Genomic DNA, 17,619 nt, shown 5'->3' with positions numbered 1-17,619 from the left:
GATGGGGCGAGGTTGATCAATGATAGTATAAAACATTGTGAGAAACGGCTCCCTCGAAGTAACGTAGTTTTCGAGATAAAAGTAATTGTCCACGTATTTGATTTCGAGACCTCAGTTTTAGAATTTGACGTCTCGAAATCAAGCATCTGAAAGCACACAAGTTCGTGTGACAAGGGTATTTTTTTTCTTTCATTTTATCTCGAAACTTCGACGACCAATTGAGCTCAAATTTGCACAAGTTTGTTAATATTTTATGCATGTTGAGATACACCAAGTGAGACACTGGTCTTAGACAATTTACCAATATTGTCCAATATTTTTAATGAAAGAAAATGTGGCTTACCAACAAATCTCAGCTTAGCAGAAATAAACATGATACCAGTCACAAAGTTTACATGTGACATGGCATTTTGGCTGGTGTGCCGAAGCAGCTCATGATGATGAAACTGTGCCCATGTTGAACAGCGCCCCCTAAAATCACGCACTCGGGGGCCCCCCCCCCCCCCCCCCCCCCCGTCCATCCCCTCCCCCCAAATGTACGAGTTTCTGTTGGCCTCTGGAACTATTAACAGTCTTGGAATAATATTAAAAAACTGGTTAACCAGAAAACATGTAGCACCAGCCTGAGCTATGAACACTTGGAAAAACAACATTGTCTTCAAGAGTGCTGGCCTATAGTCAAGATCTATCTCAATCCCACTTGTTGTGAGATAGCACATTTTTTTACCATCCGGGAGAGAGGTTGACACTCTAAAAAATAGTCTGGTGCCTTCAAAATTGTTGTCACTCAAGTAGTTGCTGATCTAGAAAAGGGAAGCCATACCGGTGTGTAATACGTGAAAAGTTGCTGGTAAGCTCTCGTTTGTCGTATTTTTCTCTTCGTTTTAGATGATGTTTTCCTCCTTTTGCGATTACTTAACCATCTAAGCTGGTTAAAGTTACTGTTTAACCTTTTATGTGTATGATTTGATATATTGTAAATGTTAAATGTGTAACTGAAGACGGAAAAGTTGCAGACGCCATTTCGACACGTAACCCACGTAACAAACAAGTATAAACAAGCGGATGGGACGTTAAACTGTTCAGTGAATGTGATGGCTGAAGTTGCATGAAGTGTGTTTTTAGGGAAATGTTGCCGTATCCTACCCCTACTTTTGCATTCGTTATGAAAAAGATATAGTTGTAAAGAGTATCTTATTTACTTTTTTAATTTACCTATTTTTTCGAGAAAAAAAACATTCCTTTTTGAATTTATTTTCCTTTTTTTTTTTAATGAATGAGGGAAAAGGTGGTGATAGGCCTGCTGGTAGGATACTGGAAGTTTCCCAATTTTATATTTCCACTAGGGGCCTACTACTTGAATTGTACTTCCCTCTTGGCACTTGGTGGTTTATAGACGATGTGACCTCTGACGTCACACGAAAACCATAACCTAATTCGCGCGCATACCACTGGGAAAAACCTTTGTGTTTTTGCAGCCAGCTAGAAAGTGTTTGCGATCTTACCATGACTATGTGTCTTTTTGCCCGACGGAACATGACGTATGCAGTGTTTTTTCAATAGAGGGCGTTTTGAATGTAAACATGGGTCACATCGTTTATATCCTCCTAAAACTTCCGCTGCGGAACTTGACAAGGAGGTCAGGAGAGCGTCGTCTAGTTCAGTTTTTTGTTGTTGTTTAGGCCTAGATTAGATTGTGAATGTAATTACTTTTGAAGATTTGGTGGGATTTGAGGTGAAGAGAACCAAATTGCTAAACCTGAATAAATTGAATATTTGTTTTCTCTTTTCTTCTTTTGATCAAAGCAGACGCAAACAAGTGACGGTTACTCATTGTTGATTCTGTGATGGAGAAAATCCTTCGAGGCATCTTGAAGTACAAAGCTAACGCCCAGGGTAACTTCTTGGTACGATGGGCCAACAAAGCGGAAAAGCTACCCGTAAAGGTATGCAAGCCAGGCCAGTAACATTTTCCAGAACATTTTGTAGGTTTTGTAGTCTTTTAAATGAAATGGGGCCTATACCTTAACTATAATTACTCTAGAAAAAAATGACCTAAAAAACTGACATTTTGAGATACAATTCCCTTCAATAACATTTCGAGAACCGTTAAGACCTATACAGTTGTAGGCTTCTCAGATTGTCATGATTAAGTAGTCCAGTTACTCAGATTATTCTTCCTTTCAAATGCCTTCATTTCCCCAGTCGAACAACTTCGGCAAATATTTCTGATTAGCTGACATTTTGTAGACCAGCAAACCATTTGTTTGTTTATTTTATATTTCAGCCGCCTATACTCTTTGTTTCCTGCATCGACTCTCGCATTCTGCCGACGCATTTCTGCCAGACGAGCCCAGGTGACATGTTCATCTTGCGAAACGCCGGTAACGTGCTTCCCCGCGCCAACTACAGCGAGGGTGAACCTACACATCTGAGCTGCGAGGTGGTAGCTCTTGAAATTACTTGCAATCGTTCAAAGGTTGAACACGTTGTTATATGTGGGCACTCGGACTGCCAGGTTAGTAGATCAACAAATTTTGGGAATAATTTGATGAAACTGGTTCAAATCAGCTCAGCAGAGATTTCTGTGGTCGAGATGTAGTTTTTTCTAAACAAATCAATTCAACTTCAATTTGTTTTTTTTTCATCACAGTTTACAAGGATTGAAGAGCTGTGTATACTTGCGATAATTTAAAAAAATGTATGCCCAACATTTCAACCCAAACAAAGTCTTTTTTTGTATGAACGCTGTAATAATTCAGTAAACTTCCACATTGAAACTAACCCTTTTACTGTCAGTCAACTTCATGCCAGACTGGCCCACAAAATTCCACAGGAAACTTGTGGAGACTAAGTCCACAGTACAAAAGCCACAAGTTTTCCACGTAATACCAGCTGTACAGACAGAAGAAACCTATGCACCCAATGCTACCTTAGAAGGTATGGTACTTTTTGACAGTCTGTGGAACCAGTGTCAGTTGTACCAACAATTTTTGGACTACATTGTTTTTCATTAATCAGCCCTATGATTTAAAAACACAATCTATCAAAAAGAGAAGGGGTATGCCCCAGTGTTCCTGGTTTGATTGACAGCATATTGCGCCACAGCACCTTGTAAACAACATTGTACTATGTAAAAGGAGTAGGTCTCATATTTCAAACATAGTGCAGGAAAATACTGAATGTTGAAGTGTCTTGAGCGTCACTGAGTGAAGGATGTGAGCGATATATAAGAAGCCACTATTATTGTTATTATTAAAGGCCCTGTATGCAGCTTACAAACACTACACAGAAGAAGAGGAAACGTCAGCGCCCCTCAAACGAGTCAGTGAGATCATTCATGGCTGGTGTCGGACCCACGGCGTGGAAGCCAGCCTCAACAAAGTGCAAGACACCAGCAATAGAACCAGCAAGGGTGCTGCGTTTAAGTTTGACATCGGATCAACGCCGCAAGAGGTCTTCATTGACCCCAAAAACGAGATGGCATTATTGGACAAATTATCGCAGGTAGGTTAAAGGGATTGCATACTTTTTGTAGGAATCAAAACACAAAGGTCCACAGATTTATATTAAACTTAAATGGTTTAAAGCTTCCCTTAAAATATTACTTGATGACCTGCTGTAGCAGCCCTGTATGCTTCGTCTTTGAAAAGGCAAGGGCACCAAGGCATTTTCTTCTTGGAGAAGGGCACCCTGTGAAGAAATTGTAAATTTCTACTGTAACATTTCAAGGGCACCAAGGCAATGACCAGGGGGCATGGAGGCAAGATTACAAGGTTTATAATGTTAAAGCTCTACAGATATAACAAAAACACTGATTAGTCAGGAGATGTTTGTGGTAGCACCATGCGTACATCTTGTTTTGAGTGGTGTCGGTTCTTAAAACAATTGGTGGTTGACACCTAAAAGATGCATTCAGTGTGCTATGAACGTCTATGCCAGATTATGCAAAGTGTCAAATACAACTTTTGAAATTAAAGGATTGTGTCACTGATGTCTGATTGTGTTGTAAGTAAAACTATGTTGTTGTGAATAGTCGTGAGCAACGCAATTGGTTCTCCAAGCAGGAAGTGGCGACTATTTTTGCAGTAGTTTTCGCAGCACGATTAACCGAGTAGTTGAAAACGGTGACAACTCGACTAAGCAATCAATTATCGCAAATTAGACTGAAGTTTCCCTATAACTCTTTAATTTTTACCCATGTTGGATACACCCTCTACAGGTCAACGTCCTGCAGCAGTTGGAGCATCTGTCATCCTATCGTTCCATCAGTAAACGTGTCAATAGCGGTCAACTCTCGGTTCACGGAATGTGGTACGACGTCAGCGAGGACAAGATCTACTGGTTCAGTCGACAGCGCAAGGGCTTCATCGAGATCTGCGAAGACACGATCGAGGAGATCATCGCGTCGTGTAAGAGAACAGTTCGTCCAGAGGAGGAACAGGGTGATTTAGGTTTTAAGAAACCAGAATCTGTTGGGACTGCGATAGAATAAGCCCAAGGGATTCTTCCACACCTTCTTACTGTCTGAAATGGATCTGTACAGGTAGTCAACCCTTATGCTGTGATCGTTCTATATCGTCCACTGTAGTTTTAAGTGATACATGCACTGTGCTATCCTGCAATGTAACGTGATGAATTGATCTATAGAGATTGTTAGCCCTCCCACTTCGTGATCCCCCTTTATCATCCACTGTTTTGAGTGATACATGCACTCTGCCAGTCTGCCATATCATGTGATGAATTGATATATAGGGGCCTACAGATAGTTAACCCTCCCACTGTCTGATCATTGAATATCACCCTAGAATATCACCTACGGTTTTGAGAGATAGATGCATTATGCCAGTTTACAATATCATAATAGGATGAATGGATACACGGAAAATAGTCAACCCTCCTACTTTGTGATCATTCTTTATCATCCATTGTGGTTTTGAGTGATAGATGCACTGTGCTAGTCTGCAAAATCATGTCATGAATTTATCTACATCTATACAGATAGTTAACCATCCCCCTGTTTGATCATTCTATATCATCATCTGTGGTTTTGAGTGATAGATGCACTGTGCTAGTCTGCAAAATCATGTGATGAATTGATCTATACGGATAGTTAACCCTCCCACTCTGTGATCGTTTTATAGCATCCACTGTTTTGAGTGTTGCATGCACTGTGCCAGTCTGCAATATCATGTGATGAATCGATCTACATTTATACAGATAGTTAACCCTTCCACTGTTTGATCATTGAAAATCATCCACCGTGATCCACTGTGGCTTAGAGTAGATATGCACACTGTGCTAGTCCGCAATATCAAGTGATGAATTGATCTATACAGATAGTTAACCCTCCTACTCTGTGATCACTCAAAGTCTTCCACCGTGGTTGGTGCTAGTCTGCAATATCATTATATGATGGACTACCTAACTAAATGTATGATTAATGCCCAGACCTAATAGCAACCTTGTGTGATATGTAACTCGGTCCAAATATAATCACAGTCATATACATAAAAATGTAGTCCGTACCTAAATTGAACCCCAACTGGTACCTTAAAGGATTCGGGTACTTTTTCAAAATGTCCACAGATTTACATTAAACTTACAGGGTTTGAAGATAATGATAGTGGAAAGCTTCCCTTCAAATATTACTAACTAAGGTTGTGTAGTTTTTGAGAAATGAGTAAAACAAGTCACAAAATAATTTTGGTCTCATGAGACCAAAATTATTTTAGCATGTAAAAAGCCCCTTAACCAGTATAACTGGTTAATACGTTTTTACATGCGAAAACTGAGACGAAAATTATTACTTTTACTCATTTCTAAAAACCTACAGCACCTCAGTAAGTAAAATTTCAAGGGAAGCTTTCTACTATCATACTCTTCAAACTGTAAGTTTAATGTAAATCTGTGGACATATTGTGTTTTTTGTTTGGAAAAAGTACATAATACATGTAGGTCTACCTTTTAATATGTAAATGTATCCTGGACCAAAATCATATGTATATTGAGCTTGTAACTGTACAGATTGCGTGTGTAGTTGGTTAAAGCCATTGGACCCTTTCGGTTAAAAAAAAAAAAAAAAAAGTTCACAGATTTACAAATAACTTACAGGGTTTACAGAAGGCAATGGTGAAAGACTTCTCTTGAAATATTATTCCATGAAATGCTTTACTTTTTGAGAAAACAGCAAAACAATATAAATTCTCGTTAATGAGAATTACGGATTTATTTTAAACACATGTCATGACACGGCGAAACGCGCGGAAACAAGGGTGGGTTTTTCCGTTGTTTTCTCCCGACTCCTATGACCGATTGAGCCTAAATTTTCACAGGTCTGTTATTTGATATAGAAGTTGTGGTACACAAAGTGTGGGCCTTGGACAATACTGTTTACCGGAAGGGTCCAATGGCTTTAATGAACAATGGGCCCCACATTCACAAGGAAGTTCTTTAGAAAGGGGACAATAAGTTGAACACTGTAGCACCTACAAACCTGGGCCCAATTTCATAGAGCTGCTTAAGCACAAAATTTTGCTTAAGCAAAAAATTCATTGCTAAGTAAAATCAGATTACCGGCCAAGACTCCACTCAATTGTTATGCTATGTAAACAACAGCTGAATACTAGTCATAAACAATGTATATGGCATGAAATTCTGGCAAGTAACATGTGTAAAATAAGCGAGCTATTTTCGTGCTTGAGCAAATATTTTGCTTAAGCAGCTCTATGAAATTGGCCCCTGTGTAGAGACATCTAAACTAAGGACTTGTAATAAAAGTGGCAGTAGGTCAACCATTGTTATTACAAAGGAAAGGACAACAATTAATGGGTCAATGTTTGTTTGGACAATGAGTTGATGAAAGAAGGTTAATAATGACTGGAGTTTATTCACACTTCAGAGTGTTTGTTTCTGTTTTCTGTTTAAAGGCATGGACATTGTTGGTAATTATTCAAATTAATTGGAAACGAGCAATGGAGAGTTGTTGATAGTAAGACACATTGTTACAAAACTGCAAATTCTGAAGTAATGTAGTTTTTGAGAAAGGGGTAATTTCTCACTCAAATAATATAAAAAAGACCTGAAGCCTTTTAGCAACTGAAAGCACAAAAATTAATTGTGCAACAAGGGTGTTTTTCTTTCATCATTTCCAGGCAAATTCGATGACCCATTGAGCCCAAATGTTCAGTGGTTTGTTATTTAGTGCAAACTATGTTGGGGTACACCAATTGAGAATACTGGTCTTTGACAATTACCAAAAGTGTCCACAGGTGGATTTCACAAAGGTAGTCCTAACTTAGGACTAGTCCTAGGCAATGTTAAAAGATAGGACTGGTCCTAAGTTAGGACGAGTTACTGGTCTTAACTTAGGACCAGTCCTATCTCTTAGCATTGCCTAGGACTAGTCCTAAGTTAGGACTACCTTTGTGAAATCCACCCCTGTGCCTTTAAATCTCTATGTTTGTTACCTGGAATGACTTTTTTTAAAATAACTATTTACAGTACTACCTATGTTTTTTCTTTCAGCATGTGAACAATCCCACATAATATTAGGTGCTAAATGGGAGATTCATGGGCTTGTCCGAGTGTGTATTATTATATAGGTCGAAAGAAATGCAATATTGAAATTTGAATATTATTAGTAGACATTTCAATATTTATCAACAGGGTAATGTAAATTTAGCTATTTTTGTCAATGTGGTAGTGAAATAGTTGTCCGAATATTTCAAAATAAAAAGTGTTCTACATGCAAAGATATAGCTGTGCAGCGAATTTGCAATTTTTTTTATTTTTTTTTAGGTTTTGTACATGAAATGCTTTTTGTTATACGCATAAATGAATTAAGTTTGGGTTGGTTTTAAATGGTGTGTGCCGTTGCCCTTTTTGTCCTGCATGGATTCTGTCACCCATATTGGGCTGTAGGGGGATTATTAAAAAGGGCGATGTCGGAAGAACTTTGTACACGGTTATCCACATTGGGGGGGGGGGGGAGGGTGGCGAAAACATTTCCTGCTAAACCGGTGTCAGATGCGATTGTGTCCGCCATGCAATACTGTCCGTTCCGGACACTTTTGCATATGCAAGAACCGACCGGTGGACATGTACATGACTGTGCATGTACATGTATGTGCGTGCGTAGCGATCGTGCATGCACTGAACCTACATATGCAGCATGAATATTCACGTATTTTATGATTGCAGCGAATACCCAACGGCCGAACATTTCCCATGTCATTCATGACATGCACTCAGCTTGTAAAAAAAAATAGCGAACGAGTTGCGTCGAACAAGGGCATTTAATTTACTGCAAGGACGGTTTTGCACGGGGGCGACACAACTGCATATGCAATATGCCCGGGCGGACACAATTGCATTATGCAGCATCGTCCGGGCGGACACGATTGCATATGCAAAACCGTCCGGCGGACAATATTGCATATGCAATAATGTCCTCCGGATAGTATTGCATAGAGGACATAATTGCATGCGACACCGGCACATGCTGTCACACTAATATTTTTGGTAATTACTCAAAATTATTGTGAGAAACGGCTCCCTCTGAAGTGCCATAGTTTTCGAAAAAGGAGCAATTTTCCACGAGTTTGATTTCGAGACCTCGGATTTAGAATTTGAGGTCTCGAAATTTTCACAGGTTGGTTATTGTGTGCATATGTTGAGATACACAACGGGAGAAGACTGGTCTTTGACAATTACCAATAGTGTCCACTGTCTTTAATAAATAATATAACCTTCCACTTTTCATGAAAGCGAAGCACTGCACGACAACGTGCTGTGTTTACACAAGGTGCTAGCTGCTATCTAATGTCTAGCCTACTTTTGTTAGCAGTTCAGAAGCCGTATACGTTCGCAATTTTATACACTGCCCTGCACCAGTGGTTCTGAAAGAGTAAATTTATTCATACGCCCGCATACCCCTGCACAAATTCCATCAATGATACGTGCCTTTGATGAGGTATTTACTGTTTGGTGGGCACTACTGTTGGTTTTCTGTGCATACAGACAGATTTATCCAAACCGTGTCGTAGCATTGTGTCCCCCACACCTCAAAGAGGCTGATAAGGGGTAGGATTCAAGGCTGCATCACTACACACACAGGAATTTCCTTCATCCTTGCATAGCTAGACCATAGAGCAAGGACCCCATGCATAGACCAACGGGTCACACCCTGTGTACCAACCATGGCCGACAAGGCCACAGATGGGCAGGAATTACGCCTGCTAGAACGCAAAACGTCTCGAACTCGATTGCACCAAGAACAAGATGATGAGTGTGGTGAATTAAAAGCAAAGGTAAGGGGGAAATGCTGGAGATTTTAAGCCACAACCAGCCTGTCACTGTCATACAGGCGCTGTGTTCACTCGTTAATACTGTGTTTTGCCCTATAGCCCCATTTGCCGTAGATACGGGTGCACCCCACCCACTCAATAAGCTCCTGTGGCATACAGTGCAAAAATAATGCTAAAAATATTCAAAACTTTTACAAAAATTTTTTAAGGCAGTAGACACTATTGGTAATTACTCAAAATATTTATCATCATAAAATCTTTCTTGATTACAAGAAATGGGGAGAGATAGATGGTATAAAACATTGTGAGAAACAGCTCCCTCTGAAGTGACGTAGTTTTCAAGAGAGGTAATTTTCCACGAATTTGATTTCGAGACCTCAAGTTTAGTATTTGAGGTCTCGAAATCAAGCATCAGAAAGCACACAACTTCGTGTGACAACTTCTTTCATTATTATCTCGCAAATTCGACGACCGATCGAGCTTAAATTTTCACAGGTTTGTTATTTTATGCATATGTTGAGATACTTTAACTGTGAAGACTAGTCTTTGACAATTACCAATAGTGTCCACTGTCTTTAATATGGTGAGTCCCTGAGCCCGGCGGGTTACCCCCCCCCCCCCCCCCCCCCCTTCCAGTTCGAAACAACCCCACCATCAGTGTAAATTTCCAATTGTCCCGAGCATCGATCTTGAAAAATGTCGCTACTCCTCTCATCTCAGCAAATAGGACACATTTTATTTTTAGGTCCAATGTCATTCAAATAACATCAAGTGGGAAGTCAACAACTCCTGGTCACAGTTGGGCAAAATGTGTACACTGAAACCCTTTTTGTGGGTATTCAAATCATTCTGTCAATATTTTGAGGGCCGTAAGTGGGTTGGCCCTATATACTATGGGATAGTTGCATCATCGGCGATGAAGTCCTATGCTATAGTGAGCCCCAACTGTTTGAGCAAATACATCAAGTTGGAAGTCAACAACCCCTTAGGTCAAAATTTTGTAAAATTTGTACACTGAATGAACCCCTTTTTGTGGGGTCTCAAATCATTCTGTCTAATAATATAGAACACTTTGAGGGCCTCCAAAAAAATGAGCTCGACGCTCTGTTTTAGTGCCAGGGTGCACCCTAAGGGTTAAGTGGGTTGGCCCTATATGCTAGTTGCATCATCGGCGATGAAGTCCTATGCTATATAGTGAGCCCCAACTGTTTGAACATCGATACTCAATCTATTCGACCCTTCTAAGGACCCGGATGGAAATACATTGCCTTCTTTGGGGTCATCCTTGAATAATTTTGTGCTACTTAATTGTTTGGTTTCCTAATTGTAAGTTTAGTTTAATTATTCCATAGCTCAAATTATTCAAAGATTTTTTTACTTCATGCATTTATGTTGGATTACACCAAGTTAGAATGTTGGTGTCTTATAATTAATTACCAAAGGTGTCCAGGGATGGATTTCACAAAGGTAGTCCTAACTTAGGACTAGTCCTAGGCAATGCTAAGAGATGGGATTGGTCCTAAGTTAGGACGAGTAACTCATCCTACCTTAGGACTGGTCCTATCTCTTAGCATTGCCTTGGACTAGTCCTAAGTTAGGACTACCTTTGTGAAATCCACCCCTGTGGGTTTGTTGTTTCTGTTGCCAGGGTGATGGGTTAAGTGTAACCCAGACGGTTTTCTCGCTGAGCGCAAGCACCTGTGGATATGGGTCAATGGTGACGTCACTGGTAGTGGTCAGCACAGGTAAAACAAACATGTCAATTAAATATCTCACAACTTTTTGAAGAGGAAATTGTTAGTCCAGTGCTGAAGTCAAGTCACTCTTCATCCGACGAACCTGAGTCATTGATGATCGTTATACAAGGGTCGTGGGTTCGAATCCCACTCAAGTAATGCCTGTTATTTTTGGTTTTCACAGAACTCGGGTCAGTATATGAGTAAAGTGCTGAAAAACATCGGTGTAGCCTAAAAATGGGTAAAAGCAAATATTTATTATTATTTAATTTCTTATTTTACAGGATGGCCTGGGGTTGTCACTGGTGGCCTCGTCTATTCTGCGATTGTATTTTCTATGGTGCTTCTAGCACGCTGCTGGAACATGGTTCGCAAGAAATATCCGACTGAGCGTCATCCGTATGGGGCGATTGGTTTCGAGGCATTCGGAAGCCGAACAAGGTAATAATTATATAACCGGTTTTTCACTTGTTTTTGAAATAATGTATTGACAACAAGTTGCATATAAAATCCTTGTATTGACCGCCATCTTTTATGAAATGTATACCCTGCGAGCGTAGAGGTTGAAATTGGTTGAACAAGCCGTCTGAGCTATACTCGCGGGCTGTAATACTCCCAAGGGAGCCGAGAAAAATTAAAAGAAATTTTATTGACCCAGTGACCAGGGCACTAATGTAAAGCGAATACTCTTATTAAGCATTGTTTTGAGCTTTGCAATGTGTGGATGAAATATAGGAAGAAACTTTTTTTTTATAGTAAACTTGCGGGTACAACCATGTGTAAAACTCTGAAAAGAGTCGGTGTAGTCTCGACGTTTCCGAACATCTCTGCTCGCCTTCAGGGTTCCGAAGAAACTCTTATTATAAATTGCGCTATATAAAAAATTTTTATTGCTATTATTAAAGGTTTGGGTGTTGTTGTTGTTGTTGTTGTTGTTTTTCAGAGCTGTTATGAATGTTCTCATGGTTTGTTGTTGCTTCTTGTCCGGTTCTTCAGTACCCCTGGCCGGTTCCGAGTTAATCATAATCATCGGTGGTCCGGCACTCCGGGGTTACTTCTGCTATTTTCCCCTTGCGATAGGCATCGCAGCCTGCTTTCTTACGTTTCTGAAAACACCCAAAGATGTTTGGTAAGTTGTTTTCGTTTTGTTTTAAAGGGAAGGTATATATGTTTGGTAATTACTCAAAACAAATATTAACTACAAAAACTGACTTGGTAACGAGCATTGGGGAGCTGTTGATAGTATAATTAATATTGTGAGAAACGGCTCCCTCTGAAGTAGCATAGATTTTGAAATAGAGGTAGTTTCTCACTAAAATAATAAAAGACTTCTAGCTAGAAGTCTTTTATTCCTATCTGAAAGCACACAAATTCGTCCAACAAGGGTGTTTTTTCTTTCATAACTTTTCCCAACTCAAATGACCAATTGAGCTCAAATGTTCACAGGTTTGTTATTTTATGCATGTTGAGATGCACTAAAAGTGAGAACACTGGTCTTTGACAATTACCAATAGTGTACCTTTAATTACCTTTAATGCAAGTCGCTAGCTACACAAGGCATGGAGGCCACGTTAAGGTATGGGCTACAATCAACTATTTTTTTTCAACTATTGAGCTATTGTTTACTTAGCATAACAATTGAGTGGAGTCTTGGCCGGTATTCTGATTTTACTAAGCATGGATTATTTTGCTTAATACATGTATACCCATGCAGTAAGGATTCTATAGAGTGCATTTAAGCAGGGTTTTGTGCTTATAAGCAGCTCTATGAAATTGGACCCAGTGCTTTTTCAGGACCCACTTTCTTCCTTTACTTACAGGCTACTTTCCTTGCTGTCCTTTTTATGCAACATGGCTTCAGCTACGTGCATCTTCATCGGGTTAATCTTAACGGATGGAGAATCTGGCAGTGCAACCGACGGCGACACTCCTGAAGAGAGCTCTATATTCCACCATGCAGAAATCATTGGAATTATTTTAACTCAAACATGTGTCCACTTTATGTTTCCAACGGTACAACAGGACATGAAAGAGCCGTCAAGTGCGGGTAAGGCTGTTCTCCTAACGGCTGGAGGTAAGTCGCGACTGTTGCATTTACGGGTTTGAGTCATAATCGAAATGGATGATGGGTGAGTAAAGGAGGAACATGGTATGTAGGTGACAATCATGAAATAATATCATTAAAAGTATGTTCTCTGGGTGAAAAAAGGAAGATGAGAAGTTGTTTGGTACAAAAAGGTTCCAGTAGTTACTGGCTTCCGAGCTAGCAAAAAAGGGGTTTGACTGGAAGAGGAAAGGGGCGTTGGAAACCTCAGAATCTAGAACAGGAATTCTGCAAGACATCTACTGGAAGTCTGCTACAAAGAAGAGATGACTCGACTTTATCAAGGGGTTAGATCAGGCTTTACAATTGTGTGCCCAAAGTATAGGCCTATGAGTGAAAATAAATGTCGAGCCCCCACCCCCATACAAAAAAACCAATAATAACATCAGTAACAAAAACTAACATAACTCTTCGAACCTAATACCCTCTTAGATAAATAGAATGGTCCAGTCTGGGGTATCAATACCTTTGACTCCCAGAGGCATGTTTTAAAGAAAACATAGAAATAAACCAAAATGTGCCAAATGATTTAGTGTTGCCGGAGCTCACCTAAGTGTTTATATAAAATAATGCTCGTAAAATTACTTCCGAAAATTCCACATAGGCATATCGTCGCGAGAATACGACTTGACTAAAGACTAGCCGGTGTCCAAGGGAATTCTGACGCCGGAGATTCTGTCCCCCTCATGGGAAAGTAGCGTGGGATGTAGGAGGATGATTCTTCAAAAGAGGGCGCACTCCGAAGAAGTGGGACCAAATTAGCTCAGAATACAATTGATTTATTTGTTGTATGATTCTTGCAGTTAACACGGTCGCAATCTTACCTATTATCGTTACGGTTTACATTATCTACGGGTCGACTGTGAGCGCAACCGGGAATGCCTCTGCTCTGACGTTGCTCCCAGATGGTGCCTTCAAGACCATCGGTTCGTCATTGCTGATGGTGCATGTTATACAGATTATCCTTCTCTGCAACAACCCCTTGTATCAGTTCGTGGAAGAGAAACTTGATATACCAACTGATGGTACGTTGTGACTTTTTTTTTTTTTTTTAGTTTGTAAATCCGACTTTCAATAACACAATACTAATTTAAATTCATATAGCGCCCATCCATGTCCATCCATCCACCGTCTTCAGGAGACGAGCAGATCGCTGTTCGAAACGTCGAGACAAAACCGTCTCTTGTCAGAGCCTACACTCACTTAAAAGAGATTTACACATGTTGTACCCGCAAGTTTACGTCTTATTCATAGTTTCTTCTTATTTCTGTACGTACACCATGCAAAGCTTCAAACAACACTTCACTTGTTAAAGATAAATGGAGAGCTGTTGATAGTATAAACATTGTGAGAAACAGCTCTCTCTGAGGTAACGTAGTTTTTGGAAAAGAAGTAATTTTCCACGAATTTGATTTCGAGACCTCAGATTTAGAACTTGAGGTCTCGAAATCAACCATCTAAACGCACACAACTTCGTGTGACAAGGGTGTTTTTTCTTTCATGCATATGTTGAGATACATCAGCTGTGAAGGCTAGTCTCTGACAATTACCAATAGTGTCCACTGCCTTTAAATATTTGAATTTGATTTGTTTACCTCAGAACTTGAATTTGAGGTGTCAAAATCAAGCATCTTAAAGCACACAACTTGTGCGAGAAGGGCGTTTTTTCTTCCAATATTCTTTCGCAACTTCGACGACCAACTGACCTCAAATTTTCACAATTATTTTATGCAAATGTTGAGATACACCAAGTGGGAAGACTGGTCTTTAACAATTACCAAAGGTGTCCAATGTCTTTAAATTACAACTGTATTATTCTTATTGACAGATTTCAGCTGGAAACGACTAGTTCTCCGCCCCTTAGTTATACTCCTCCAAACTTTCTCGCAAGAAACTGTTCCTCAAGTCAACCTGTATTTGGCAATAGTTGGAGGTTGTTTCTTACCCCCTGTTGGGTTTTTCCTACCATCTTTGTGCTATCTACGCCTCAGACGATTACAGCTTCAAGAAAACGGGATCAGTAAAACACCGTAAGTTTTCTGTCGGGTTTTGTCAAAAGGCACTGGACACTATATTGGTAATTACTCAAAATAATTCTTTGCATAAAAACGAACATGGTAACGAGCAATGGGGAGCTGTTGATGGTATGAAACATTGTGAGAAACAGCTCCCTCTGAATAATAATAATAATAATGAACATGTCTAATGCGCCATGTCTGTCAACGATGACACTCCTGGCGCAAAAAACAAGAACTCTGCTAATACACATTGACACAAGACAAGTAAAGAGTTTTTGAGAAAGAAGTATTTCTCACTAAACTATTTGAATAGAATAAGAGACATCAGCTGAGGTCTCGAATTGCAGGCATCTGAAAAGCACACAACTTGTTCGGCAAGGGTGTTTTTCTTCCATTATTCTCTCGGAACTTCAACGTTAATTTTCACAGGTTTGTTTGTATATGCTGATATACACAAGTGAGAAGACTGGTCTTTTGACAACATTACCAATAGTGTCCAGTGCAAACTTACTATCAATAGGACACAGAAAAAGTCACAAAAAGTTATTATCTTAGATCGTCCATAGCTATCATATCAATCTTTATTTGTATTTTATTTTTTTAGGAAACTATTTCTACTGGAAACAGTCGTCTGCTGGTTGATCATGGGGCTCACACCGCTTATTATGGCCACCGTCCTTTACGTCACAGTGTCCGAGATGGTAGCTGGACGGACTGTGTTTACCGTGCCGTGCTATGTTAACGCAACGCTAGCTCATCCGTAACTCTAGGACTGGACCCCTGTCTTTATCCGAAAGGATAAAGACAGTAACCTGCTACTCAGATCCAGTGATTCCATCGGATAGAATGATATCATTGGATAAACGTGCAGTGACATGAGCTTTCCATAGATGCCCAAACAGTACACTCCTATCACGTGCGCCATATAGAATTTGACTTGCGTATCTCTATGTGAAATGAATGTAGGTCAAAGGTACATGTACCTACACGCCGGCTGGAGCCCGGTGTCAGATGCAATTGTGTCCGCCATGTAATACTGTTCGCTCCGGTCACTTTTGCATATGCAATCGTGTCCGGGGCTATGCAAAAACCATCCGGTGGACATGTACATGTACATATGTGCGCGCATAAGCGAGCGTGCAAGCACTAAACACCTACGTGTATGCAGCATAATTATTCACGTATTTTATGATTGCAGCGAATACCCAACGGCCGAAAATTTCATTCATGGCATGCACTAAGCTTGTTATAATGTCCTCCTATAATATTACATAGCGGACATAATTGCATGCGACACCAGCGGGTCTCTGGCGTTTTTCACGAGCCTCGCAATGTTACGTCAGATCTTCAGGCGACCATAACTCCAAGTCCATATATCGAATAGGGGACTTTGAAACGCTAGGTGGCAGCAGACTTACCACGTAAATGCCATCTGTTTACTTAGTTCTGAGCATGTGCACAACTGAGAACGGATGTTGTGCGATTGCTTTAAAGGCAGTGGACGCTATAATTGGTAATTACTCAAAATAATTATTAGCATAAAACCTTACTTGGTAACGAGTAACCAAGTTCATAAAGAGCTGCTTAAAGGGTCTATGTAACTTTTTGTAGGACAAAAAACACAATGTCTACAGATTTACACTAAACTTTCACCGTTGGAAGATAATGAGTAAAACAATGTCATGAAAATAATTTTCGTCTCAGTGATCATGAGACGAACATTATTTTAGCACGTAAACGTATTTTCATGACATTGTTTTACTCATTTCTCAAAAAATACAGCACCTCAGCAACTAATATTTTAAGGCACGCTTTCTACTATCATTATCTTCAAACGGTGTAAGTTTGATGTAAATCTGTGGACATTGTGTTTTGTGTAACAAAAAGTACCCAAATCCTTTAAAGAGGCAGTGGACACTATTGGTATTTACTCAAATTAGTTAAAAACCTTAATTGGTAACAGGTGATGGGGAGAGTTTGATCAATGATAGTATAAAACATTGTGAGAAACGGCACCCTCTGAATTGACGTAGTTTCCGAGAAAGAAGTTATTTTCCACGAATTTGATTTCGAGACCTCAGAATTAGATTTTGAGGTCTCGAAATCAAGCATCTGAAAGCACACAACTTCGTGTGACAATGGTGTTTTTTCGTTCATTATTACCTCGCATTTTAAACAAATGTTTCCTTTTCCAAATTGGACGAACGACAAATAATAAGTATTTGTTCAAAAAAAGAAAATAGCTAAACACTAAAGGTATTGAAATTGTCTTTTAAAAACTAAATCGTTGCAAACTAATTCTGTATCGTTATATTGAATAAAATTTAATGTTATTTTATTTAAAGAAATTGTGGTCGAGTCTGTTTCTTCATAAGGTACATGTATAGCCCTACTGTGAGGAAAGTAAAAGTTTAGGCATCAAATAATACATGAGTTTAAAGTAACACCAATTC

The 17,619-nt window shown here is 39.6% G+C and overlaps 2 protein-coding genes across 3 annotated transcripts; both read left to right on the top strand.

Annotated features, from left to right (window-relative positions):
- The first annotated feature begins 806 nt into the window (after positions 1–806).
- Positions 807–7,756, top strand: LOC139944905 (beta carbonic anhydrase 1-like). Of its 2 annotated transcripts, none has more exons than XM_071942074.1 (5): positions 807–850; positions 1,810–1,946; positions 2,288–2,518; positions 3,262–3,507; positions 4,223–7,756. In XM_071942074.1, exons 2-5 carry the CDS (start codon positions 1,848–1,850, stop codon positions 4,493–4,495), a joined length of 849 nt encoding a protein of 282 aa, XP_071798175.1. In that variant the 5' UTR covers positions 807–850; positions 1,810–1,847; the 3' UTR covers positions 4,496–7,756. The 2 variants fall into 2 exon arrangements, with proteins under 2 accessions (XP_071798175.1, XP_071798174.1); XM_071942073.1 differs by having other exon boundaries at positions 1,807–1,946.
- A 1,246-nt stretch (positions 7,757–9,002) lies between these two features.
- LOC139944903 (uncharacterized) lies at positions 9,003–17,519 on the top strand. Its single transcript, XM_071942071.1, has 8 exons — positions 9,003–9,311; positions 10,957–11,053; positions 11,329–11,485; positions 11,988–12,173; positions 12,865–13,118; positions 13,952–14,173; positions 14,977–15,178; positions 15,771–17,519. Exons 1-8 carry the CDS (start codon positions 9,201–9,203, stop codon positions 15,928–15,930), a joined length of 1,389 nt encoding a protein of 462 aa, XP_071798172.1. The 5' UTR covers positions 9,003–9,200; the 3' UTR covers positions 15,931–17,519.
- The last annotated feature ends 100 nt before the right edge of the window (positions 17,520–17,619 follow it).

This window comes from Asterias amurensis, chromosome 12 (assembly GCF_032118995.1).
Source record: "Asterias amurensis chromosome 12, ASM3211899v1".
In the NCBI taxonomy this organism is placed as follows: Eukaryota; Metazoa; Echinodermata; class Asteroidea; order Forcipulatida; family Asteriidae; genus Asterias; species Asterias amurensis.
The sequence above is the reverse complement of the archived record's forward strand: the minus strand, read 5'-3'. Positions and strand labels throughout refer to the sequence as shown.

Excerpts from the sequence above, each read along its gene's own strand:
- LOC139944905 (XM_071942074.1), top strand. The coding sequence starts at position 1,848 with ATGGAGAAAATCCTTCGAGGCATCTTGAAGTACAAAGCTAACGCCCAG. Across the intron at positions 1,947-2,287 it reads CGGAAAAGCTACCCGTAAAG|CCGCCTATACTCTTTGTTTC; the intron begins GTATGCAAGCCA and ends TTTATATTTCAG. Across the intron at positions 2,519-3,261 it reads GTGGGCACTCGGACTGCCAG|GCCCTGTATGCAGCTTACAA; the intron begins GTTAGTAGATCA and ends TTATTATTAAAG.
- LOC139944903 (XM_071942071.1), top strand. The coding sequence starts at position 9,201 with ATGGCCGACAAGGCCACAGATGGGCAGGAATTACGCCTGCTAGAACGC. Across the intron at positions 11,054-11,328 it reads ACTGGTAGTGGTCAGCACAG|GATGGCCTGGGGTTGTCACT; the intron begins GTAAAACAAACA and ends CTTATTTTACAG. Across the intron at positions 14,174-14,976 it reads ACTTGATATACCAACTGATG|ATTTCAGCTGGAAACGACTA; the intron begins GTACGTTGTGAC and ends TCTTATTGACAG.